Source organism: Temnothorax nylanderi, unplaced genomic scaffold, assembly GCF_030848795.1.
Source record: "Temnothorax nylanderi isolate EJ_2023f unplaced genomic scaffold, tnyl_v1.0 TNYL_tig0008_pilon, whole genome shotgun sequence".
In the NCBI taxonomy this organism is placed as follows: Eukaryota; Metazoa; Arthropoda; class Insecta; order Hymenoptera; family Formicidae; genus Temnothorax; species Temnothorax nylanderi.
The window spans coordinates 1732994-1758047 of record NW_027249070.1 but is presented as its reverse complement, the minus strand read 5'-3'; the positions used below and the strand labels follow the sequence as shown (position 1 = coordinate 1758047).

At 41.7% G+C, this 25054-nt stretch overlaps 4 protein-coding genes across 14 annotated transcripts; 2 read left to right on the top strand and 2 right to left on the bottom strand.

Moving 5' to 3' along the window:
* Positions 1-1732: 1732 nt before the first annotated feature.
* LOC139784850 (uncharacterized) lies at positions 1733-6597 on the top strand. 3 transcript variants are annotated; one of them, XM_071724039.1, is made up of 9 exons: positions 1733-2072; positions 2862-2894; positions 3021-3249; positions 3399-3539; positions 3616-3865; positions 3960-4543; positions 4795-5151; positions 5241-5336; positions 5420-6597. In XM_071724039.1, the coding sequence occupies exons 3-9, from the start codon at positions 3043-3045 to the stop codon at positions 5483-5485; spliced, it is 1701 nt and encodes a 566-aa protein (XP_071580140.1). In that variant the 5' UTR covers positions 1733-2072; positions 2862-2894; positions 3021-3042; the 3' UTR covers positions 5486-6597. The 3 variants fall into 3 exon arrangements, with proteins under 3 accessions (XP_071580140.1, XP_071580135.1, XP_071580131.1); XM_071724034.1 differs by lacking the exon at positions 2862-2894 and having other exon boundaries at positions 2971-3249; XM_071724030.1 differs by lacking the exon at positions 2862-2894 and having other exon boundaries at positions 1734-2072.
* A 369-nt stretch (positions 6598-6966) lies between these two features.
* Positions 6967-9670, bottom strand: LOC139784943 (metaxin-2). Of its 2 annotated transcripts, none has more exons than XM_071724114.1 (4): positions 9500-9670; positions 8557-9136; positions 7932-8069; positions 6967-7520 (listed from the first exon to the last, which is right to left on the bottom strand). In XM_071724114.1, exons 1-4 carry the CDS (start codon positions 9543-9545, stop codon positions 7460-7462), a joined length of 825 nt encoding a protein of 274 aa, XP_071580215.1. In that variant the 5' UTR covers positions 9546-9670; the 3' UTR covers positions 6967-7459. The 2 variants fall into 2 exon arrangements, with proteins under 2 accessions (XP_071580215.1, XP_071580220.1); XM_071724119.1 differs by lacking the exon at positions 9500-9670 and adding an exon at positions 9213-9443.
* A 2784-nt stretch (positions 9671-12454) lies between these two features.
* LOC139784777 (zinc transporter foi) lies at positions 12455-20849 on the top strand. 7 transcript variants are annotated; one of them, XM_071723988.1, is made up of 12 exons: positions 12455-12589; positions 13690-14185; positions 15354-16054; positions 16146-16207; positions 16321-16564; positions 16678-16847; positions 16940-17155; positions 17234-17363; positions 17517-17786; positions 17864-18040; positions 18128-18315; positions 18389-20849. In XM_071723988.1, the coding sequence occupies exons 3-12, from the start codon at positions 15364-15366 to the stop codon at positions 18533-18535; spliced, it is 2295 nt and encodes a 764-aa protein (XP_071580089.1). In that variant the 5' UTR covers positions 12455-12589; positions 13690-14185; positions 15354-15363; the 3' UTR covers positions 18536-20849. The 7 variants fall into 7 exon arrangements, with proteins under 7 accessions (XP_071580089.1, XP_071580080.1, XP_071580101.1 ...); XM_071723995.1 differs by lacking the exon at positions 12455-12589 and adding an exon at positions 13486-13625 and having other exon boundaries at positions 13690-14123; XM_071723985.1 differs by lacking the exon at positions 12455-12589 and adding an exon at positions 13486-13625.
* A 149-nt stretch (positions 20850-20998) lies between these two features.
* On the bottom strand, positions 20999-24171 carry Dgt1 (dim gamma-tubulin 1). Of its 2 annotated transcripts, none has more exons than XM_071724062.1 (9): positions 24012-24171; positions 23500-23761; positions 23238-23419; positions 22828-22996; positions 22225-22403; positions 22026-22162; positions 21822-21941; positions 21583-21723; positions 20999-21510 (listed from the first exon to the last, which is right to left on the bottom strand). In XM_071724062.1, the coding sequence occupies exons 2-9, from the start codon at positions 23748-23750 to the stop codon at positions 21259-21261; spliced, it is 1431 nt and encodes a 476-aa protein (XP_071580163.1). In that variant the 5' UTR covers positions 23751-23761; positions 24012-24171; the 3' UTR covers positions 20999-21258. The 2 variants fall into 2 exon arrangements, with proteins under 2 accessions (XP_071580163.1, XP_071580166.1); XM_071724065.1 differs by having other exon boundaries at positions 22225-22388.
* Between the last annotated feature and the right edge of the window lie 883 nt (positions 24172-25054).

Below are 25054 nucleotides of genomic sequence, written 5' to 3'. Positions count from 1 at the left end.
CATTCATATCGCTTTCTCTTTCTCTCTTATTTTGCCGAAACTCAAGATGTCGCGACTCTTTATTAGAGGGTCCGGTTCGGAGAGCGCGCAATTAGCGCTATTGCATATCATTTCTACCTTTATCGCTCATCAGGTGTAAAACGAGGATAGAATAAGCAAGTGGCGCGCTCCCTCAACGCAGCCATGGCAAGCCTAAAAAAGTGGCGGAAATTCAATTCGAAAAGTAACACGGAAGAGTATTCTATTTACTATTGTAATATATGCAACTCTTCTTACAACTTTTTCTAAAATTTCATAATAATTGTATAATTACCGTCCATGTAGCAACTATTTGAATTTTTAAAATATAATTTTTGTACATACACCCTACCGTTCAAAAATTTGGAAGCAATGGCCGCGTTCAGCAGACACAACTGTTGAGTTCGTCTTATCAACACTCTGCGTTGATTGGTTGGTTCTAAAAGTAAGAGCCAATCACGTTCGACTGCTATTGAGCGGCTTGGTCTGCTGAACGCGCCCATTACTTTAAGAAAAACAAAACAGCGGTGCTAATACTTTCAAAGAAATCTCATATGTCACATGAGAAACTATACTCTCTGTTTTAACTATTCAAAACACAGAATAAAGCCTAGAGCACACGATGCTTTTTTACCTGCTGGATTGCTTGCTCGCGCCTGTGCTACGCGTCCTGATTGGCTCTTATGATTGTAAGAACCAATAAAAACCAATCAGGACGCGTAGCACAGGTACGAGCAAGCAATCCAGCAGGTAAAAAAGCATCGTGTGCTCTAGGCTTTATTTATTTCTAATCATTTTCCAATTGCATTTAAAGAATTTTATAGAGTGAACATGCTCCATATTGTTCTGTTGCGAAGAAAGACCAAGTTTTCATAATTTAAGTAAAATATATATAATAAATATAAAAATAACAATTATTATATTTCAGAGACAATAAGGGGCTCTTTTCAGCTATTCTTCACCTTCAATTCAAATTAAGTAGAATTTCTTTAGCGTGGGTTACCCAGTGAAAAGTTTCGCGGACATAGCCCGATACCCACTGAAAAAGATTCGTGGGCATTTCTACGTAATTCAATGGCTGCATTCCGATATTCACTAGTACTGAAAATCTATAGCACAGTATATAACCAGTAGTTTCACTCTCTGTCGGCACCTTTGATCTATTGGTTTCCGATTTCCCGCCATGTTTTTAGGCAAACCATCGGCGTATCAACGGGTTAAAGGGCCCCGGTTCTCAGAGAATCATAACCTCTGCTTTTATTCAGCTTGGAAAATCTCATCAAAATTATCCAAAAATTTCCCCAATATACAAAGCGTCTCTGCGCGTCACCCCCTGATTTTCCAATATTTCACCTCAAACGTACGAAAATCACTTTAGCGTCTGTGGCGTCACACCGACTTTGCACACCCCACCGCATATTCAAAAATCGGAAAAATCCTCCGATTGGTGGCCCCTACAAAAATGGCGATGCGCAGTACGGATCGGCGCAAACCGCAAAAAAGGGTTAAGTGACGCTACTGGTTACACCGTGGTCCGTGACCGACCGCCCGCGCGGCGCGCCCGGCGCCGAGCGTCACTCTGTGTGCGTAGTGGAGGGGCCGCGCATGCGCGAAAAACCGGGCCGGATTCACATGACTGAACGGCAGATGACGCTTCGCGCGTACCGCGCTCGGCGGATGTACGTCGCGGGTCGAATCAGCAACCCGACGCCGTCTCGCGGGGACGTCCTCCCGGCGGATGGATCGCGCCGTACGCCGTCCGTCCCGTGATCGCGCCGACGGGGATAAATGCGCGCGGAATAATAGCCGCGCGGATCACGGCGCCCATAGTCCCGATACCCGCGGCGCCGCGCTTGACGCCGCGAGTGCTAACGCCGACGGTGACGCCGTCCGCCATGTTTGTTGTGTAGTTTCGGAGGGATGATGAGCGCACGCGAACGGGGCCGCGCTCGGGGGATTTTGAATGAGACGCGTGTGTGAGCCGCGGCCGCGTTACGTCCGTTCCGTGCCGGCGTGCGAGCGCGCCGGCCGCCGACGACTCGCCGCGGAGTATGGTAAGCAACCACGGGTCGCCCTCCGGCCTCCGGCCGGCCCGCGTCACGGCCCGGCTGCCGAGATTTTCGCGCGGATTTTCAGGTGTCCCACGAACCGCCTCCGCTCCGTGCTCCGTAATGCCTCCTCGACCCCGCTCCCCCTCCCATTTCATCCCGCCGCCGCCGTCATCGCGTCGTGCGACGTAACGTCACGTCGCACTTTTGAAAAAAAGTCGCCAAGGGTGACGGCCAGCAACCCCCCTCGCTCGATTTTGAGAATGCGTCAACCGGCGTGAGACGTCCCCCCCGGCGAAACCGCCGCGACGCGACGTGCGGGCGGTGGGCCGTAAATCGATATATGGCTCGCTGCTTGTGTGTGTATATGTGTGCGTATACATGTGTTCGCGCGCGTTTGTACACGGACGTGCGTCTACACGCAGCAGCGTAGGTTTACGTGTGTGTGGGCGCGCGCGCGCGCGGGTGCATTCACGCACACAGGCACGCCTCCGGAACGCCCCTTTTTATGAAACGATCGAACTTCTTTCCCGCGCGATCTTCACCCGGCGCGAAACGTCACGTAAGATCTCATCAACCCTTGAAACCACCTCGCGGCCCGCGACTCCGCCGTTTTGCTCCGGTTGCTCCCCCCAGTTACCGCGTACCGCGGCACTTGGACAGCTCCGAAATCGCTCCGGGTCAATAAATAACGATTTCTGACATGTGCACGCATCGCCGTTCCGTCATTTCGAGAGAGCGTCGCGATAAAAATTAATTAACATTTCAAGAAGGTATTTTTACAAGTAATTTTAGTTCCATAGAAAAGAGGTGATTTTTAGAAGTGAGGTAATTTTAATTGATGTTTAATATTAAACAGAAATTCACTTAATATGCTTTATTTACTTTTGTTACTTTTCTCTAGCAGAGACTGTGAAAGATATTTTCGTCAAGATTGGTATTGTGCCGTTCCAGGACACTTAACAACCTCGTTGAAATGTGGCTGAGAAGCGAGAGGATTAGCAGGAGATTGCGTGGCCGTTTAAGTTTAAGCGGTGTAACGGCGTCAAAAGCAACCGGTCATCGAGCGCAGGTCGCAACAGCGAGAAAAGTACAACACATTAGTAATAGTCGAGTAATAACGTCAAGTAAATGCAGCCGATTAAGCCAGTGGCGACGCAGATCATCCAGTTTTCTAAAAGAAGTAAGCTAAATGTTTAATTTATGAAAATAACGTTTAAGGCAACATTTCTTTTGCATTGCATTTCCTTATCAACAAAATGTATAAGAAATGTTTGCTCGAATGATGAACTGGATTTAGAATCTATTAAACAAGTTCCAACTTTTTCATAGGCTTGTAAAGAAAATGTTTTACACTTTGCCAAATCCGCGCCTATTAGACGGGAAAGAGGACCTCGCAGAAGAAAATGCATAAAACGTTCGATGGTTACGTCGACTCCCTTGCATCGTACTCCCCCAATAGACGCAGTTATCGTAAGTTGCTCTAAGATAAAGACAACATGTTATATCCAAATTATCGTGTGTGCAATGTAACGCGTGCATTTTGCAGTCCACTAAAAACGCGTCGCCGTCTAAAGTCGCGGAGGAGTCCAAGGAAAACTGGAATAGTGGATCCACTCTGCCTCTCTGCTCGTCAGTAACGAATACGGATTCGCGTAGTTCGATGATACCGCCGGTACATGACTTGAAATCTTCCACACCCAGTGTATCTTCGCTGACGTGTCTAATGCCTCCGGTATCCTTAGGATCACAGTCAGATCTCACGTGCTTGCTCGATGATGAAGGAAGCAAGAACAACGGTACCCGTGCAATCACATACGCCTGTAGTAGTCAAACTAATTTCAAATTATACTTCCATGTTTTACCTTTCCTCTCTTTTTTTTTTTCTTGTAGATACTACACTACCATCATCGTTACACTACTCCTCCTTATACACGCATGCCGAAACGTCTGCGGAATACTACAGTCTGATGCACTCAATGTCAATATACAACGTCCGTAACGCGTACAACTCGTCCGACAAATACTTCCCGAACGGAGGAAGGTATTCGCTAATCGATAACAATGAAAACCGCAGTGATCTCCCAAAAGATCAATATGCTATTGAAACAGACCCAACAAAATATGAAACAACTGCTGGATATCCCAGTACAAAATACAGTATACCAGCAAGTATGTACAATATAAATCCTCATCATCCATCCGATACGAACGGCAATCTTAGTGACAAATATGATTCCGAGGACGTCGACGGTCGTTATCACGAGGTTGAATACATGGAGGTGGGTAGCGAGGAGATAGTAGAATCTTGCGATGTAGAGAACATGGTTACTCAAGTTCAGGAGGATTGGGAGCCGTTCGATCCTTACGTCTTTATCAAGCACTTGCCGCCCCTCACCCCGGCGATGAGAGCAAGATGCCCGGCCCTACCACTCAAAACACGGAGCAGTCCGGAATTCAGTCTGGTCCTGGACTTGGTATGCTCGATCAACATATATAACTCAGATTCTATCATCTAGAAGATTAATAAAATATAATCTTAAATGTACAGTACCATCATAATTGGTATAATATATTGTATCCTCCCCATTATATTACGTTATGCTACGTTACGTTGTGTTATGTCATACTATATTATATTGATTTTCTAGGTGATAGAATTATGGCATTTCTATCCTCGTAAGAGCGCAGTAGTTAATCGCCACGTTTATCTATGGCTCTTTCGCAGGATGAGACATTGGTTCACTGCAGCTTGCAAGAGCTATCTGACGCGGCTTTCCGCTTCCCGGTAGTCTTTCAAGACGTAACGTACACGGTATTCGTTAGAACACGACCGTACTTCCGCGAATTCCTCGAACACGTCTCGTCGCTCTACGAGGTGATCCTGTTCACGGCGAGCAAGCGGGTGTACGCCAACAAGCTGATGAATCTGCTGGATCCAACGCGGAAGCTGATAAAGTATCGCCTGTTCAGGGAACACTGCGTCTGCGTTAACGGAAATTACATAAAAGACTTGTCCATCTTAGGCAGGGATTTATCTAAAACCGTGATTATCGACAACAGTCCACAAGCATTCGGATATCAGGTAACTTGGTAGCTCATTATTTATATATATATGTATACCCGGCACGATCAATAATATACTTAAGAAATCATGTGTGTTTTGTGTTACAGTTAGAAAATGGTATACCTATAGAAAGTTGGTTTGCCGATCGTTCAGATAACGAGCTAATGAAGTTATTACCGTTTTTGGAAAATCTGGTAAACTGGGTAAGTTCCTGTCACTCTGTAATACACTATATATTGACTGTTATAAAGAATACAGTTATTCATTAATTTTTTAATTGTCGCAGGGAGGTGACGTAAGGCCGCGCATTAGAGAACAGTTCCGACTATTCAGCTTTCTACCGCCGGATTAATTTAAATAGCGTACACAAAATTTAAGGTTGCTAAAGTACCATGCAACCGACAAAAAAAAAGAAAATACAAAATATCTTAAAGATACTAAATAGATAAATAATAGTTATTCCACGATGCGTAGCATAAGCCGCTATATAATATAATACTTTACAATGTTTCACAAATGAATATGCCTGTTGGTATATAGAGATGAAATTAAATACTTCTAGATCTTTGGAATTACTGTTCTGATCCATTGTTCGCAAAAAGAAGTATATATGAACAAAGATGCTGCATACATCACACATGTGCGATTTTGTTGGTGCATTCGTTTAGGCTTGAAGTCTCAAGTTAAAAAAAATCAAATGTCGAGAATATCAGTGAACATAATAGTCTTGTGATTTATAGTTTCTATTAATACTTCCAAGTGAATACCAAGTCTCTCCATGACGTGATTATATGACCTCTGTATATAATAGACTCGTATCTTACGTACAAAATATTTCACAATTTATTATCGTAACACAATGCTTAAGAGCAATATCTATGTGATTGGTGATTTATCATTTTTTTCCTGTCTCACCAGTACGTGAAATATATGATCTCAATTTGTTTATCACATTATTATAAGATTTTTTAATTTTTTTTGAAATTTTAAAATCTTTCTATTATTTTTTGCTCCCTGACATTACATTCTGTCACGCTCTAATTGTAAATTACTGCTTATTATTATTAAAGCATTTTTTAAACCTCTACATCAAGATTGCAATTCTTGAAAGTTCTTGAAAAGATATATATATATATATATACACATATATATATATATATATATATATATATGTATATATAGATATATATACACGAAAATGTTAAGAATATCTGTCAATAATTATATAATTATACGTATCATATAATTATATAATTACACGATTAATGTGCTAATTATAAATCTGTGTATAATTCTTAGTATAAGGAGCATAGACCGAATTCAGTATCAAAAGTATCAGAGTTAGCAGCATAATGTAACAGAAGGCATCGCAGAAATCTTGCATCTCGTAGTGTTTATCATAGTTTAAGATTATACTCACATTATGCACAAACACATTATAATAATAAAGCAAATCGATTGTTACTCGTGAAATTATTTGGATCACGTATAGCCAATCACCCTGAAACGTTTTCTTTCTACGTCGCGATTATGAAGCGCTTTTTATTTTTCGTGTACAATAAATCAGCTTTGTAATGTTTGTTATAAAAGACTAAACTGAACGAGGGAGCTTTCCAGCAAGCGACACAAGTCGACACAAGCATCGTTCTATCTTTCTTTTTTGATAATGAGTAACAAAGATAAAACGATACTTGTGTCGCTTGCTGGAAAGCTCCCGAGAGACATAATATTAATAAAATGATGAGGGATGTAACATAAATAGACAGATTTTTCTTGATTTGCGTTTCAACGGTACGATAACTGAAACGCTGGAGACAAGAAACCTATTGGATATTAAGATAGACTCAGAGAAAAATTGTATTCAAATTTTTACATGCAGTCATTACATATATACACGATGTATACATCGAAAATTACCTCTCTCGTATCTGCATGCAACAGACAAAAATGGAGAATGGTGTATTGACTAGAAAATTGTTTCTCCCTGATCTACATTACTGTACAACATCGATGACATACTTTAATCTAACGGCGCGCTTAACAATATACATTATACTATTAACTACACACTTCAATAAAATAATTATAAATATGTAAAAATGATCATATATAAATATCACTGTGAACATTTGATATGACAATCGGCAGTACATTGGATGAAAACGAGAGATTTTGTACCTAATCGATAGCTTCCGAAACCGTGCTTCGATATGCCTCGGCACGTTTTTATCGCCCGACATTGGGATATCACGTTTGAATTTATTTAAAACAAAGATCGCCGTGTTCTCTTTTAATTCGATATCCTCTGCACGGTTGGATCATTGGCTTAATTCTTGAACTCCAGCGTTTCATTAGTCTGACTGTCTATAGCTTGAGGAGAAAAAAAGCTGAAAAATGTTATGTGCAGTATTACGCATTTAAAAGAGACTATCTGTAAGTATCATGGAATGATCAACTTTAATATATATATATATATATATATCTCATGTTTATAACAACAGTCTAAAACATTAAAGTGTACTACATGTCATGCTTCAACGTTACTCGCACTTCAGATATATCCATCCTGCGGCGAGGGAAAATAAAATACGACTGCCTTTATCAATGACGGATCGTCGTTGATTCGGGGAGTCATTTATTGGATGTTGCAAAGATTTTCCTTTATATGGTCGTCCTTAGTCGCGTCGGTGGCAAAGCACAGGAACTTCAATTTACGATGAACGTAATCGGTGTACCGCAACTCGATGTATCTGAAGTCCGAGTAGAGTTCTATCTAATCCTCCGTACGCTGGAAATACCTAATCTCGATGCGTTTACAGAGATTCACGAGCTTCGGATGGCCCCGCACGATCATAGCCAGCTTGTTGTCGAGCAGCGGTGTCGTGATTATCGTGAATATGTGACCAAAAACCAAGGCGTCCAACTCGTTGGGTTTGCTACGTACGAAAGTCATGCGAAAAGACTCATGTTAATGTCACCACATTTCGCGATGTGCATATATTTATAAAATCGTTACACATTTACTTAATAAGCTACACATATTTCGTTAATTTAAAACGACAATGTAAAGGAATGTTCGGAAAGGGGAGGGAGCGATTCGGGCTGCGATCGAAAGCCGTCCCACAAAGTATCCTTGGAGGATGACTCGATTATTTCAAACTCTTCCGCAATCTCGTTTCGTGCTCCGGAACTAAAGTAGCGGTGTTCAACTCTGAACATGTGCTCGATAAGCTTGGGAAACTGATAGATCGTGGCGGCAACTTTTTCATTGGAGGGAAAGGAGGGTGACGTGAGGATGCGAACGTGACCATACACCAGGGCATCGACTTCGGTGGGGCTTATGGAACAGGATTGTAATTTGTAAGTGTTACAATTGAATCGTGAGCAAAAAAATCGGTGAAAATAACTGCAAAAACTACTCACTCTTTTCCAAAGAAAAATTCCTCGTCCGCTAGCCTCTCAGATAACGCTATGCAACACTTCTTCACGTCGTCAAAGACCTCGTCTAAGCTCTTGTTGTACCAGCCGAGTACGCTGAGCCTTTTTATGACCTCTCGTCTCTTCTGCCAGTTCAAATAATGATTAAGCGGCCAAGGGTACACGCTTCCGTGCCTCTGCTTCGTGACCCCATTCAAAATCGCTGGATCCACCCAGCAGATGTACAGTTCCGCATTGACAAATACATTGTTAACGAGAGACTGGTATGCCCTCATGTCCACCTTGCCGTCGGGGTCCAGATGATCGGACAGGCTTATTCCTTTGCTTCCAATGTGCGCGACTATACCGTCGAACTCGGATATCAATTTCGTGCCGCATTTGATGAAGGGCACGCGACCGGACGGCGACATGAACTCCGCATTCTTCCTCGGCTCTATCTGAAAGTCGAGCTGGCACATCTTGAGGAAGGCCTGCACCGCCAGGCAGTTCGCGTTGTCGGGAAGCAGAATCTGCTCCACCTCGTACGGCTGGTACAAGGTAATCGGTTGCGGCCATGGCTCCTGAGCTGCGGCAAGAGAAATACAATCGTCAGCGTCGCGCACACAAGCGTGGCTCACTCGCATCTCTAACGTAACACTTACGTAATCGCGGTAAGTTACTCGCGTACGCGTACGCGTACGTGAAAAACTAACAAATGAGAAGCTACGACGCGCGAGGGAGAAAACGGGACGAGGTAACGCGGGATGCCCCGAAGGACGAGAGCGACTCGTTCTTACGACATTTACGAAATTCGACTGGTGAGTGGTGGCCGCGCGAGGCCACGGCCACGCGCCGTTTTGTTTACGGTGACGCAAGGTTAAGATCCCCTCGCGCGCGGGACTCGCGGGAACGGCACGGCGATTTGGAAAGCGCGACTTCCAGACGTTACCTTCCAGCTCCACCGCGATCGAATCGCCCAGCAGTACGTGCGGCATGTCTGCGACAATCGTGCCCGTACGACGACGACGACGACGACGCTGCGCCTCTCGCCACGCTCTGCCTCAAAATCTGCGGCCGATCGCTCGCGTAAAAGCGCCACGAGCGAGAAGCGAATCGTACGGCTCGTACATACACGCGCCTTCTCCCTTTACGATTTCACATACGTAACTAACAACGTAACTTACGCAAGATAAACTTGACAGAATTCAGAGGGACTTCGACTGTATACTTCAATTAATCAGCGATTAACTTAATTATCAAATGATACTTGCTAACGTGGAATTATTGTTTGTTATGGGAAAAATTATAGAAGCTTAGATTAACAGCGATAAATTATATATAAGTTATGAAGCCTGCTGTTCCGCCGGTTGAATTAATGAATTAATCGCTTAAGGATGATTCTGATTAATTTAATTGGCGACGAATTCATCAAGTGATATCCATATTAATTTAATACATTACATGGATAGATCAATTATTAATGTTTTAATATATGGAAAACGAGATTAGATTAAGGACAACGAATTGTACATTTGGAATGTTTGCAATTCCATTAAATCGATCGCCAAATTAATTAATCAGAATTTAATCGGGGTCACATTTACCGCGTAAATCAAGGCACCGATCGAAATACTTCCTCGCCTCTTCCGTGTCGACTCGAGATTTGTCCTGAATCAATGACAAACAATGGTTACATCTTTGTCTGACAGTTATTTATGAAATTATTACATTACATCATGTATTATCTGTCGAAAAGTAACCTTCGAGAACTTGAGGCCGGACAGGAATGCGTGCAGGACACGCGTGTGCAGCGACGGGTCATTTTTCTTCTCGATATCTTGAAACTCATTCCGAGTGAGATAAGAGTGCATGATTAGACGAGGGAGCTCGCCGACTTTTTCTTCCTGATAAGACCTGCAATTTTCCACCGCAGACATCGCGGTTTACATTCGGCCCGGATTGGCGTTTGCAGCTGCAATTTACGTTTCTTTCCGCGCCTGGAAATAAAACGACGAGCGATTAGACGTTGGGAGAGACGAAAATAAGGGGGTTTAGACCAAAAAAGGCCAAACCTAATTTTCCAGACAATAATTTCGGACTTTCGTTACCACGCGACTCGGTAACAGCATCGTATACACCAACGTGGTCAATAGAACGTCCAGTCAATTAATCTACCAGATTAATTTCGTCGGCGGCTTTTAACCACGAGAGATTTAACGTCGTTTCTCGGCACGAGAGCATTCAATTTAAAAAGATCGTTTGAATTATACGTCAGATTTATACGATAGACCCCTATAACGGGTTTATACAACACGACGGAAAAATTTTAACATTTCGTTTCGAAATAGAATAAAAAATATTTTACTGTTACTTTAACATTTTTTATATGAATATGTATTTTCCGTATGCATACATAATCCATGTGTTTATAATCTATACAATGTGATTCGTATAACACGCATCCCTCGTGTTACGGTGGTCTACTGTATTTAAATTATATGTATTCAGATAGTACATCAAAGTTTACTGGAGATAAACTTCGGCGTTCAAATTATATATGTGACAAGCTTATCAGATAAAATTTAACGTTCTTTAGCGTTCGTCTCCGTATTGTTTTAGGTCATTTTAGGATATTAGAAATATCTGTATGAGCGAGGGGGGAAAAATTGATTCTCCCTCAGTCTAACAATAAGTAATTCGGAGCAACAAATCGCGTGTTGCAAATTGCGTACTCGTTTACCGCCGACGAACTCGTGCACGATGTCAAGATCGATCAGTCTTCCGGGTGGCCCGCGCGGAAGGGGGGACTGGGGAGAGGAGCTCGGTCTGAACGTCGGAGCATATGTTTGTGATTGATCGCGATTAATTGCGGAGTACGATTGGCATGCGAGCCGTGACGTTTGTCGGCCTCGCCGCCGTCACGCGATCCCATTGGCCCGCGAGACTTCGCCGAAAATCGAATTAAATCCTACATCGAGACGACAGTTGCCGATACTGGAACCCGATTTCACGCTCGATTAAAGAGAATCGTGTGAGAGAGACAGAGAGAGAGAGAGAGAAAGCTGTTGATTTAATTTTTTTTATTGTACAAACATTGGAAAGTTAGAGAAAAAAAGTCGAACCGCGACGTGGCTCCGTGATTCCGAGGGAACGCACATTCGTATTTTGACAACAGGTTCCTTACCTTCTTTTGTAGGAGGTTTTTATGATACTTACTTGCATTAAATATACAAGGGCTCTCGAGATTCCACGAGGTGATCAACAAAAGTTCCACTCGAGACAGAGAATTAAGAATTTACGAAACGGATGGAAGTTGGGATACAAGTTTAAGAATGCAGGCGGGTCAATTGATTAATCAGCTTCGTTCTAAAATATTTTCTGTATCAAAAAATATATAAGTATATATATATATATTCATTATTAAATTAAAATCGGGAGAAAAGCGTATTCCTGGGTTGCGGCGAGACTGGAGTCTGGAGTCGCCGTCGGGGTCCTCCTCTTCCTCGTCCTCTTCGGTCCTCTTCACCCATATACGCGTGACACACGCATGTGACACATGTATACTTACGCGCGCGAATGTGCGTGTGCATGTGCGTGTGCATGTGCGTGCGACAGAGGAGCATGGAGCATCGGCGTTGCGCGAACGGAACGGCGCGCCGTCGGGCGATCGGCGGGCCGCCAGTCTACCTAAGTCCATCGTTCGCGCCGCGCCGTCATCTTCCTGCGCTACGTTCAGACTGTTCGGAGCGTAGGGAGCCGTACTTGTTGCTCGCGAGCGCGCGACGCAGTTCGTTGCGGAGCACGGACGGAGACGGGGGGAAGGAGAGGGAGAGAGCGAGAGAAGGAGGGTGCGAAGAAGCACGGCGGCCGGTCGCGCGAGGAGAAGAGAAGAGAAGAGAAGAGACGAGAAGAGACGAGACGAGACGAGAAGGGAAGAGAAGGGAAGGAAGCGGGAAAGAAAGGGAAGGCCACACGCACCGGCCACGCACGGCTCTCCACGCGACACCTCCGTGTCGCACGCGCGGACCACGCAAGCCGGGTGAGAGAGCGAGAGAGAGAGAGAGAGAGAGAGAGAAAGAGTGCGAGTGCCTCGGTGGCGATTCACGACGACGGCTGCTGCTGGCTGCTGGCTGCTGCTCGCCGTCGCCGTTCGCGATCGTCACCGACGTACGTCGACAAACGTCAAACGGCGGGGCCGCCGGGCAGCCTCGATCGAGCGACGGCTGGCGACGGCGTACCGGTCGGCCTGCTCGCCCCGGCGACCCCGCCGCGAGAGCCTGGAAGCCCTGGCCTTCCTAACCTAAATTCTAAATTCTGTCAGTCGACGCCGCGTCGAACGGGTACGTCGAGGAAGGGAAGGAGGAGGAGAAGGCGAAGGGGGACGGCGACGAGGTGGTATCCCGTGCCACGCTGATTCCTCGTCCTCTTCTCTCCCTCTCTCTCTCTCTCTCTCTCTCTCTCTCTTCTCCCCGTCTCCCACCTCCGGTTTTTTGACAGCTAAAAATACAGTTTTTGCGACGGAGGCTACGCCGCGACTATTTCGGCGCCGGCCGTGATTCTCGGCCGTGCTTTTCCGCGTTCGCGAAGGTCCCTTCCTTGCGAGGAAATCCTTCGATATGTCCTCCCTTTTTTCCTCTCCTGGCGAAGCAAAAAAAAAAGGAGCCGCGCGGCGAGGAGGAACGGCGCGACGCCCGGCGCTCCGATCGAGATCTCGCGTCGATCCGCGTCTAGCTTCATTGTTTACCGATCGCACGCGTGCCTCGACCGCCTCGTGCGTCGCCAACGCGCGAGGATCGCGATGACGCGGCAGCCCCGCGCTTTGCACGCGTGTCCGTCGAATATTGCATATGCGTAGCATCGCTCGACGAGGGAGGGGAAAAAAAAAAGGGCGCGAGAGCGGACACCGCATGCCAGTCAGCCGGTGTCGAATCGCTCGTAGACATGAATGAACAAGCGCACATACCGGGAGATCGGGTGTCGGTTCACTTTTCGCCGCGCGTTATCGGCGCGATATCGCCCGCAGTTTGTGGGAACCGATTATTCCTCCGTCGGAATCGTTATAGCTCGACTATAGAGTAAGTCTTGTATTTCTCGTTCGCACAATGCTGATTGATACTTGGAAATCTCCCGCGTTTTCAGGTGGATTCGCGGTCGCAGGGCTTTTCACGCCGCCTCCTAGTCGAGAAGCCCAAGATAACGTCGGAATGCACGCGAGGAGTAAACGCTAGTCGCATAGATAAGCCGACGGATCTCTCTCGCGTTTTCAGGTGGATTCGGTCGCAGGACTTTTCACGCCGCCTCCTAATCGAGAAGCTCAAGATAACGTCGGAAATGCACGCGAGGAGTAAACGCTGGTCGCATAGATAAGCCGACGGATCTCTCTCGCGTTTCTCATATGGATTCGAGCGCGGAGCTTCTCGAGCCGCTTCTCTTAATCGGGACTCCCGAGATAACGTTGGCGTATACACGGAGGAGGAAACAATTGCCGCAAATAAATCAGCTCATTTGTCACGTTGGAACGAGAGCAGCGGCTCGGAGAGACCGAATGAAATTCTCTTCGCGCGTAGGACGACGTAATTAACTGGCAGGCCGTGCCGTTTTCGGATGTGTTCCGACGGAACAATCCACGTCGTCGGTCGGTCCTTTTACAGATACACGTAGTGCGAGAAACGCCACGTCCGGACGTACGTGGCGCCCGCGCGATTACGTGCGCGCGTATCAGCTTTATTTTAATCTCTTTCGCGCTCTTGAATGCCGAACGGCTCGTCATCTCATGGGAAAGTTAATCGTTATTTTATATTTAGCTGGGTTCAGCTGCATAGTTTTATTGTGATGCGCGCACGAGAGCACGCTTTTAATATAGATTAGAGTTATGTATATATATACACGTAGCAGAGGAGTGAGTCAGGCGGCACACATTGCATAAGATGTCGCGAGGCTGGCTGGATGGGCCTATGTCCAGACTTAGCTGCAGATTACTTGTATCAATAAATGGACAGATATCTGTTCAACAAGTAGCGCGCTCGTTCACTTGCTGATCACACGGTGATTTTAAAGAAACAGTAACACTTGGAAAAAAAAAGTTTTTTCAAATGTTTTTCACACGCCATTCTTGTACATGTTCCTTGCGTTTTTCTTCTTACCGGCCTTGTAATAATTTATTTTTATTGCACCGATTATTATTATCGGTGCGAATCACCCAGACGTATCGAAAGCGAAGGTCAAGCTAAATTTTCTAAATAATTTGTTTTGAGTGCTGTCTTATAAATGTTGTCGTTTATAAAGACATGCTTTGTTACACTTTAACGTTTGCGAGACGCTGTCACACGAGAGCATCTAGTTCGCGATGAAGCTATCGCGGGTCTTGAGTAGGATCATCATGTGAGTAGACAAGTCATGCGGCGCAAAATAGCTTGGAGCCTCTGTTAATCGTGATAATTAATCATGCCTTACTTTTACAATAATTTACCGGTAATTGCGGAAAAAAAATAAACGATGTCACTTGTGATAAGAGTGCCAGGAGATACTCTATGAGGCATTAGAAATACTAGAATGCTGTTATCACTATTATTATTTGAGCTCGAGTCGCACTATCTATCTGGTTATACTCGACATTATCATGGAACTTGTACAGATAATTGCTTCCTGCGCTACGCTGTACGATTAACAAATATATAAAATTAGTTTCCCAGCAAGTTCATGCAGTTGATACGCGCGCGTTCGAACCTTCAGTACCTATATAGATCGGTAAACAAAATGTTCGTGGTGTACATTCTGATGAGCGTATGTCTCTCTGCTTTCAGGAGGCTCACCATGTCGCATCATATCGTTACCGTATGCGTGGTGTGCGTCCTGTGCGCCGCACACGTACCCTGCTCGGCGCATACGAATTTGTCGGCGGTGACATCGGACAATTCGACAAGCGCGAAAAATCACACGGGTCCAGACACGCAGGGACAACCGTTTTGGTCGCCGATAACAAGATCTAAGGATACAGATCCATATCCGAAGAACCAACAGAGATACAGCCCGCATGACTTCACTAGCAATAAGCACGACGCTGCAAGATCTCGTATGCGACACATTGATAGTAATAACAATAATATCTCGGCAACTGCTGATGCGACATCGACTGATATTTATCATAAGAAGGAGATGACGGAAAGCTTCAAGGGCGGCGGGAGCCCGCAGGATACGCAGCCGTCAGTTAGAGGCGCGGATGTGTCTGTAAATTCGAGGGATGCGGAGCTTTTGGAGCGTCTTGCTCAAACGGAATTGGCGCCAGATGTCAAGCGGAAGTCTGCACAATCTAGCAAAGATTCACATACTGTTAGTAAATCTAGATTAAAAAGAGATGTGAACGAGAGATACTTCATGCAGAAGCTATTTTCGGCCTACGGTGATGGAACGAGTATAACTATGGAGGGTTTCGAGAAACTTGTTCGAAAATTGGGTCTACTAAGATTATTGACTGATGTATCAAATGCGGAAGGCACTGATAGAAGTATGTACAAAAATAAATACGTGTAACAATCGCCAGGACGTTAAAGGATTGGTGAGCTTATTGAGAAAGCCCAATTTTTTATATGTTACAGATAGTAGGAATTTTCCAAGTGAAGGCCCACATGATACAGATACTAAGAGTAACAAGGAAAGGGTAAGATAAATACGTAATACACATTGTTTATCAAAATAGTGCAATTCTCGAGTGTAGACTTTTGCCTTGAAATAGTTGTAGTCTATAAACGCGTTGGTATACTTTTATTTCAGTGCTTAAACAGCCTAGAGTTACTGAGCACTGTCGCCCAAGATACGCATTACGCTACCAGCGGTAACGCGACGACATTGCCCAGTTGGCTTTTCGAACGTGTGTGTCCAGTTCTTGTGTACCAATTAGTGGCCGAGTCCAGTTCGGAGAGAAACGGCTGTATACGAGTGCCCGAGAATTACAAGCCCGTCGTGCCAGTCGATCAGTTTTATACCTCGGAGGATTCGGCACGCAATATTGTGAAAGGTATTACACGAATGTAAACGAACAGAACGCATTGATCAATCTCTTGTTTTAAAAATACGTCAAGCCACGTTGAAGAAAGATAATAAAAAAATTGTTACTTTTACTTATTCCAGTCTGGGTATATTCAACAATTAGTATTTTCGTAATTAGTCTTAGCGGTTTGCTCGGCGTAGCAGTAATTCCGATCATGGGAAAAAATTATTACCATCACGTGCTACAGTTTCTAGTTGCGCTGGCCGTAGGTACTTTAACCGGTGATGCCTTTATCCATCTATTACCACACGCAAGTCTTTTTTTTATTTTACCAAGATATACTATATGCGTCCATAGCAGAATAATATTTTAATATCACAATAATCTCTCTCGCGTCTTTAGGCGATGATGCCGCCTCATCATCATGAACACGACGAACATCAGGGACATGATCATCACGACGACAGTAGCGCGTTATCAATTGATCATGTGAATTTACATAGCATGAACATGTGGAAAGGATTAGTCGCTATGATGGGCTTCGTGTCGTTCTTCTTCACTGAGAAGGCGTTAAATGTGATATCCGAATGGCGGAAGCACTGGCAGCATAGGAAGAAGGTAATTAAAAGAAGAGCGCTTTGTTGTGAACGCGTTATTCTATACTGTTATATAAACTGATGAAGTAAAAATTGTTAGTTGCCTACGCGCGTGAGAGTGATGAGGGAGAGCGATGGGCCAAACAGCAATGTTGTCGGTGAAAAGCTGTGTAAACATAAATACTCTTCGTACCCGTATTGTTACGGCGAGATCGCCAGCGAAACTCAAGGTAACAGACTTTTTTTAAATCAAATGAAATAGGTGTTACATATATCAGAGTTACCATTGTGTTTTGATCAAAAGAGAATAGCTTATCACGTCATTGTATTCATCCTGACGGCGTATTGAAGAGTAAAAATAATGAATGTCGAAATATATGTAGATAATCATCACAGTCGTCGACTGAACCATCACGAGAGACCACCTATCATCGAGGAGGAGAAACCATTGACATCCAATTGTAATTCCGTCACGAAAATCGTAACCAACGACATGGAGAAAAAACCGAAGGATGATTGGAGAATGGACGACCCGATCGTAAACGCTAAGAAAAGTACCGATGGCGCCGACGTATCGTTAAACGAATCTGAGAGCTATACCGTCATCCTGCGCGAACACGAGACCAAACATCACGGCCATAGTCATTCCCATGGTGCGTTTTAAATAAGACATAAATACTACAATCTTACGCAATGTGCACGTATAATAGCATGAACGTTTCGATTCCAGGTCACGTACACTCGGCCCCCGAATCAATGTCCAACGTAGCTTGGATGGTTGTAATGGGGGATGGTCTGCACAATTTTACGGACGGTATGGCTATCGGGGCAGCTTTTTCGGCAAATATCGCAGGTGGATTCTCCACGGCTATCGCTGTCCTCTGTCATGAGTTACCTCACGAACTCGGTATTGTCTCTCGATCAATGATGGCATATCTATAAACATATATGTATGCATAGTTAGTAATGCAATAATATAAATGTTCTTATACAGGTGATTTTGCGGTGCTGTTAAAAGCGGGCATGAGTACCAAGCAGGCTGTTTTTTACAATTTATTATCTTCAGTCCTCTGTGTGTTGGGTATGATAGGCGGAATATTGTTAGGAAGTGCTCCCGACGCTACCAGCTGGATATTCGCAGTTGCCGCTGGAATATTTATATATATAGCATTAGTAGACATGGTGGGTATATCTACAAGAGATCTATAGTAACTCGAGAAAATCAATGAAACGCTAATTACCTCTTTCTTCGTAGGTACCAGAATTGACATCGAGTCATTCCGCAGAAAGTGGTTCACGATTACAGTGCATTTGGCAAACTTTAGGTTTATCAACAGGCCTCGGGATTATGTTACTTATCGCCGCCTACGAGCACGATCTTAAACATATTTTCGATAACTAGATTTATAAAAAACTACTCTTGTATTGATGTTACAAACGAAACCGCTTCCTATTACGTTCAAATTGTCGTATCTCTTTTTTTAATATTTAATCTCAATCCTTAGCAGTTCTTTTAGCACTTAACATTGCAGTGAAAGCAATTTGCGCGCTCTCTCTCTCTTCCTTTCTCGGAAGCAATTATTTTGTACATTTGGAAAAAGGAAGAACGTAATGGGAATGCAAGTTAGATCGCAATTTAGATAAAGCGACAATATCCAAAGGATTGCCGGTAAAAGTACTTTAGAGGAACGATAGCGTTGAATTCCGAAGGAATAGGATTTCTATTAGACAGAGTACCAATAATCGAATTGTCAAGCAATCGAATTGCAAACTGTGTTAATTATTTTCGAACCAATTATACTAAAGATATTTCCATGCCTTTTCTAAGATCAGTTTAGAAATACTCGTATCGAATGAGCAAATTAATTTTTTCGTCATAGTTAATGAATGAGCGTTGAATTGTCTAGTAGCTATGTAAATAATCGTTAAGAGACTGAACGATCTTGAAACAAATAGCAAATTTTCTTCTTTCACGAAGTTAATAATCGCATGTCAACGATATTACCATTAATTCACATTCATTACTGTTAAATGTACGATATTAACAGTGTCGTGTACAGTATTGTTTTATGAAAGAAAGATTAATTTTGTACTAAGCTCTACACACTACACAGATTGATATGATAAATATGACCATGGTGGTTAATCCGATATTTCCGATTATCAACTGGCTGGAAATGGTACAAGAGTATATCTAAGTATTGTTAGTTTGCAGAAAATTTGTGATAATTTTGCATAACAGAGTTACTTACGAATCAATGTATATTTTATTATAGATATACAATTATATTATCACGAGATTTTTAACCCTTAAATGCCACACCTCTCAAGAATCTCGTAAATGACACATGGGGTCTAAAAGACCCCAGCATGAAAAATGTCTCCTTACTTATTGATTTTTTGATATTTAGTTATGAAAATTATTTTCAATGTTGTTCAAGGCTTAGAAAAGAGAATAAAATGCTTATATTGTTAAAATTTCAATTTCAACATAGTATAAAAAATTAAGATCGCCAACAGTTAAAATATTGGCTCCAAAATAAAAAAAATAAAAAAAAAATAAATAAATATGAGCTCCATTTTTGGCGGGAACATTTGAAAATATATCATTCTAAAGGGTCTGGGGTCCGCTGGACCCCGGGTGGCATTTAAGGGTTAATATTGTCGTAATGTTCTCACGATTTAAATAGATCTATCACGGTAAGAATGTGAGTTATTTTTTTTTAAGTTTTGTTATATTTTTTTAATAAGAAAAAGGTGTGCTCAAAAAAGATTTGTCTAATGAACCAGCACGGCTTAGAAGCATCATACATACATGACAATATTTGAAACTTGTATTTATGTTTATAATACACGAGTGTTTATTTTCGCCAAATATTAATAATAACGATAATATTAATAATTAATTATAATGATAACGATAATGATAGTAATAATTTTAGGATTTTATATACACTGTATTGAAATACTAAGAACTTTAATTTTTCTCACGTCGCCACTTTTATTTCATGATGATCGTTATGATGATGTGTGCATATTGGAATGCATTTAAATGTAGCGAAAAATTGTAGCTATGTAAGAAATTGTATGTTGCTAAGATACATTGACTTTTCAAAAATTATTGCTATTCTGTCGAAAATTTAATTCCATCCATACGTCAATGTGTATAAGTTCCTCTTTTAAGAATGTTTGTAATTAATATTAATATCATAGGTATATTTTTATTGCTACACACAGTACACACGAAATTTTCCTTTTCGCTTTCACTAAATTTCAGATACATTTATTTCATTTTAATACAATAATTTAGTTATAAAAAACAGACTTTATATAACCAATAACGCATACGTGCAACTTTATTTTTATAGAAAATGTAAAAATGTAAAGAGCGTTATGTTTTTGTAAAATCAATTTTTGTTCATGCACAGCTGATATTTGAATCACGCTATTAAGATGTGGATGAAATAAGTTGCATTTTTTTTATTTAAAAAATCTGGATATTGATTTTTTTAATTGATATTCAGATGTGATAATTTTACTGGGTACCTAAATAATATCCGAGATAACATCTCAAATATTCGGATTTTCAAATATTCATAGCACTAAAAAGGGCGTTTCGCGTGATGAAAATGATTAAAACAACCCACCAATAGAAAATATAAAATTCGTAGTTTTTTAATTTAAATAAATATTCATAATAAAATTGTAGAAACAGTCTTGTTTCCTGTAATATATTCCCTGAATTAAAGACCTATCTCCAGCGTTATGCAAGGGGAGCGTTGGAACTTCAAGACTCAATACTTATTATTAGTTCAAAGAAAATAATACTAAATTAGTAATTAGGTAACAAAATTTTGCGACTTAATATAATTGTATGTGGTCTATTTCTGCAATTATATACAAATATATTAACAATTCAGTTTAAATAGTTCTATTACACATGAAGATAAGTTCGCTGTACGTGTGCATTTATGTAATCGTATACACACACGCACATACAGCAGCCAAACTAGATAATTGCGATTCTGATTCCGGAATATCGGAGAGCATACCCGTGACACTTAATCGCAACGACAACATAACAGCAAAGATACTCCATTTTGGAAATCATATGAAGATATTCGGTCATACATTAGCGAAATCATCCCGATCACTCATCTGCGCAGACAAACTGAATGCCGTGTCCGTGCTGGTCTCACTGTTTAAACTTTCATTCGCAAATGAAGGTTTTAAATTAGCGGAATCGTTCATTTCCCTCATCAGCCCCGCCATATCGTCGTCGGGATCAATTTCTTGCGCCTCACCCACCACGTCTATCTCCATCGATTGATTGTCGGTCAACGATGTTTCTTGCTTTGCGGGTTTCTCCTCTTCGAACTGCAGAGATAAATATAAGTTACGGAACATTCATAATTGGTTTCAACTAATTATCGGAGAGCGCTACCATACCTTCATAGGTTCCAGTTTGCACGGCAATGGCAAGTTCATGTGAAATACACAGTTAGAGTCGAAAATCACCGGCACAGGTTCGTGACATTCGATGTCCGCTCGCACCGCTCCGCACGCTTTGAATAGAACTTGATGTTGGTCCTGTGAACAGTCAATCGACAGAATGAGAACTCGCAGATCCGCGATATTATTAATTACATCTCTTTTTTTTATACAAAAAGTAATATAAATAAACATACCTTCAAGATATGTTTACGACAATGCTTAGCCGACGGAAGCGTTCTTTCACCACATTTCACGCCACCTTCGGTGAACACGCATTTGGATACATTGGGTGGTTTTTGAAGAGGCTCGGTTACCTGAAGCATATTTTTTTTTGTGTAATGTAACTGATATATATTATTCGAACGTTAATGATATATAAATGGTATTCACGATATTACCTGTGCGCGACGTTCTAGTGACTTTCTGTAAAGTATCGCTTCGACACCACTCCGTCTGTGATAGCGATTTAAAGCCTTCAGTTTCTCGTAAAGCTTTTTCTCTTTCGCAGTTTCCTTTTTCTGACTATGTATGCTACCTATAGATTGCGTGTAATTTATCTATCGGAAAAAAATCCAAGGTTATTTTAAATATACTTACATAATGTTTCCTTTTCTTTCTTTAGAGCGAGCAAATATTTTCGTCTTTTCTCCTTTAGCACATACTGAAGTCTTCTAAATTGATCAATGTAAAGAGACTGCAGTCTAATCAATTTTTCTCGCGCGATATAAATTACCTCTTCTGCGGTAAAGATGCCGGCATGCCTTAAAAAATTAATACTAATAATTCGGGGAGTATGTAGTATCTTATCCTTGCGCAAAGCAACTACAAGAGAATAAAGGTCTAGACAACATTAGCGCAATGTTGCAGTCAAAATAATAAAACCAAAATTGCAAATGCAAAACATTCTGTTATATAAGGTGTATTACCCTTAAAGGTTTGTATGATTTTTGAGAGTTAAAAGAGAAAAAGATCGATTATTGCATTAGTTACAAACTTTTAATTAAAAATCACAGTAACCGTTAAAATTTGCAGCCTATACTAATAAATTCCAGTGTTAGATGCAAGTAAAAGAAAAATGAATAAAATATTTTCCTCAAGTAAAGGGTTGCACAAGCTAAAGCATGCTAGCGGATATTCTATATAGCATAATTCTCAAAATAATTAACACACATACACAATGGAGTTATGGAGCACACTTACTTCAGGGGATCCTCTTGCGGACTGTGTAAACTCTCATTATCGCTATCGTCGAGATAAACTCCCCTCAGGGTGTCAGTGACAACTGTAGGTTCAACGTCACTCTCTGAAGAACTGGCGTAATCTAAGATGTCACTTCCACTCGCATTTACTCTGTAAGCATCAACTTCGGCTGAAAACAATAACTTAATGTTCCTATTTGCAGTAACTTTTGTCGACATGCACAATTATAGATAGACGGATAAAAATGTAGATTCTAAATTCTATATATTAAGCTTACATCGAATATTTACATAGTAGAAGTACTCTGCTAAGAACAAAAGAAAATGCAATCTCTAGTGAAATAATATTTATAGAAATATAGAAAACGTGAAATTGAGCACCATGTTACATTAGAATTTGGTAATACTCACTGAAAGGATCTAAAGCTTTCACTTTTCCTCTTTCCTCTTCTGTATCTTCAGCGCTAGAATCGGTGGGCTTGACATAATGACTTAAATTAAGCAGCAGCATTTCAGGCGTTTCTGGCAGAGAACGCCTCGATGTCGATTTGATCCGAGCAATTTGCGCTCTCCTAGAATGTTCACTGCAGTACCTGCAAAAGATAAATGCATTAATTTTTCTGAAAAAAGAGTTTTGGAAATCTTGTTGGATACCACAAGAAGATATACTTACGAGACATCTCTTCTGTCTAATTTTGGGGCTGGATTCTGACACTTTCTTCCATTGCTATTGTATACAAAAGCACACGGTTTGTAAGGTGCGGTAGAATCCTCGAGGATGTGCTTAGCGCAATACAAATATCCCTCCAGACAGGATTGCGTGCATTCATAGGATGCGTAGTGGCAACTTTGGGTCTGCTTGGGACGTTTTGTAATTGTCGTTGCAGTGGGCGTAGGCATCGTAGGCTTTGGTATCCGAAACATGCCTTGTGCTTCTAATAAAATATAAATACATAGTGTCAATGAAGAATAAAATCTGATTTAAGAAAGTAGGTATAAAAGTATCTTCATATTTCAAATTTGCTTTTATGCAGGATGTCTTAAAATAGATGGTTAAACTGAATTATAACTTTTAATAATTTATATATTTTGTAATGTTAGTTCATTTATTATATTAAAGGGGGTCACTCTTCCCTCCTCCCTTGTCATAAATAATCCAAGACAATAGAACAAAAAATAACTTACTGCATAGGACAATAATCTTTGGACGATGACGATTTTCGTCCTGATAATGAAAGATGTTCGCTTCGACCGTTTATATCGAAGCAGCTCTACTTGCAGTATCGGAAAAACACAGAATACGGAATGGTTAAAACGAGGAATAATCGTCGATAGATCGGTCACCTAACATTAATTTAAAAGTCCTATATATATATGTAAAGTTATAAAGAGAAGTGCACCGATATAACCTAGTGCGGCCAAAATGGCCAAAATTTGATTGGTCGCGTTCAGCAGACCAAGCCGCTCAGTAGCAGTCGAACGTGATTGGCTCTTACTTTTAGAACCAACCAATCAACGCAGAGTGTTGATAAGACGAACTCAACAGTTGTGCAACAGTTGTGTCTGCTAAAGCGGGGAGCACACACTTCTGCACAACGCATAATGCGTAAAGCCTTGTGTACACGATACTAGAAATCGGTCCGAGTTTCGGTTTAAGCCAATGAAACTGCTGCTTTTCTGTAAGAGCTGCAAGTTGATTGGCTTAAACCGAAACTCGGACCGATTTCTAGTATCGTGTACACAAGGCTTTACAACACCCATTGTAGACCGGGCATACACCGGTCGCGCTTCTCTCCTACTCTACGACGCGGTAGCCAACTTCTAGATCTGTTCGTTTTTGCTGCACTTCTGAACTAGTGCAACACGTGTGCAACAAGGGCTGGAGTGGAGTAGTGAAAATATAACGATATCATTCGATATCAATTTTTACGAAAAATTAAACAATCATCTTCTAGAGGTAAGAGAATTGAAGTGTTTTTATTGTTTAGTTCGTTGTGTATATTTTAAACGTAACATTTAGGAAAATGAATAGAGAAAAATGCATTCAGTGATCGCGCGTGTGCAATGATTTTTTAAAACAAATTATTATATTATATAACATATTATTATATTATTATATTATATACATTTTTTAAATTTTACAAGAAGACAATCAACTTAGTCCCTTGAATTTTGTTAAATTTTTAATATGTTACACTTCACTACATTCACTAATACAATAAGGTACA

Bases quoted from the DNA above. Each gene is read 5' to 3' on its own strand.
- LOC139784850 (XM_071724034.1), top strand. From the start codon at position 3,043: ATGTGGCTGAGAAGCGAGAGGATTAGCAGGAGATTGCGTGGCCGTTTA. The intron at 3,250-3,398 runs GTAAGCTAAATG...ACTTTTTCATAG, and splicing joins CATCCAGTTTTCTAAAAGAA to GCTTGTAAAGAAAATGTTTT. The intron at 4,544-4,794 runs GTATGCTCGATC...GCTCTTTCGCAG, and splicing joins TCAGTCTGGTCCTGGACTTG to GATGAGACATTGGTTCACTG.
- LOC139784943 (XM_071724114.1), bottom strand. From the start codon at position 9,545: ATGCCGCACGTACTGCTGGGCGATTCGATCGCGGTGGAGCTGGAAG. The intron at 9,137-9,499 runs GTAACGTCTGGA...CTCTTGCCGCAG, and splicing joins GATCGCGGTGGAGCTGGAAG to CTCAGGAGCCATGGCCGCAA. The intron at 7,521-7,931 runs GTATTTCCAGCG...AACATTTTTCAG, and splicing joins TGTAAACGCATCGAGATTAG to CTTTTTTTCTCCTCAAGCTA.
- LOC139784777 (XM_071723970.1), top strand. From the start codon at position 13,492: ATGAATGAACAAGCGCACATACCGGGAGATCGGGTGTCGGTTCACTTT. The intron at 16,208-16,320 runs GTAAGATAAATA...CTTTTATTTCAG, and splicing joins CTAAGAGTAACAAGGAAAGG to TGCTTAAACAGCCTAGAGTT. The intron at 18,041-18,127 runs GTATTGTCTCTC...GTTCTTATACAG, and splicing joins TGAGTTACCTCACGAACTCG to GTGATTTTGCGGTGCTGTTA.
- Dgt1 (XM_071724062.1), bottom strand. From the start codon at position 23,750: ATGTTTCGGATACCAAAGCCTACGATGCCTACGCCCACTGCAACGACA. The intron at 22,997-23,237 runs GTGAGTATTACC...TATTGTTTTCAG, and splicing joins GAAAGCTTTAGATCCTTTCA to CCGAAGTTGATGCTTACAGA. The intron at 22,404-22,827 runs GTAAGTGTGCTC...CCGAATTATTAG, and splicing joins CCGCAAGAGGATCCCCTGAA to TATTAATTTTTTAAGGCATG.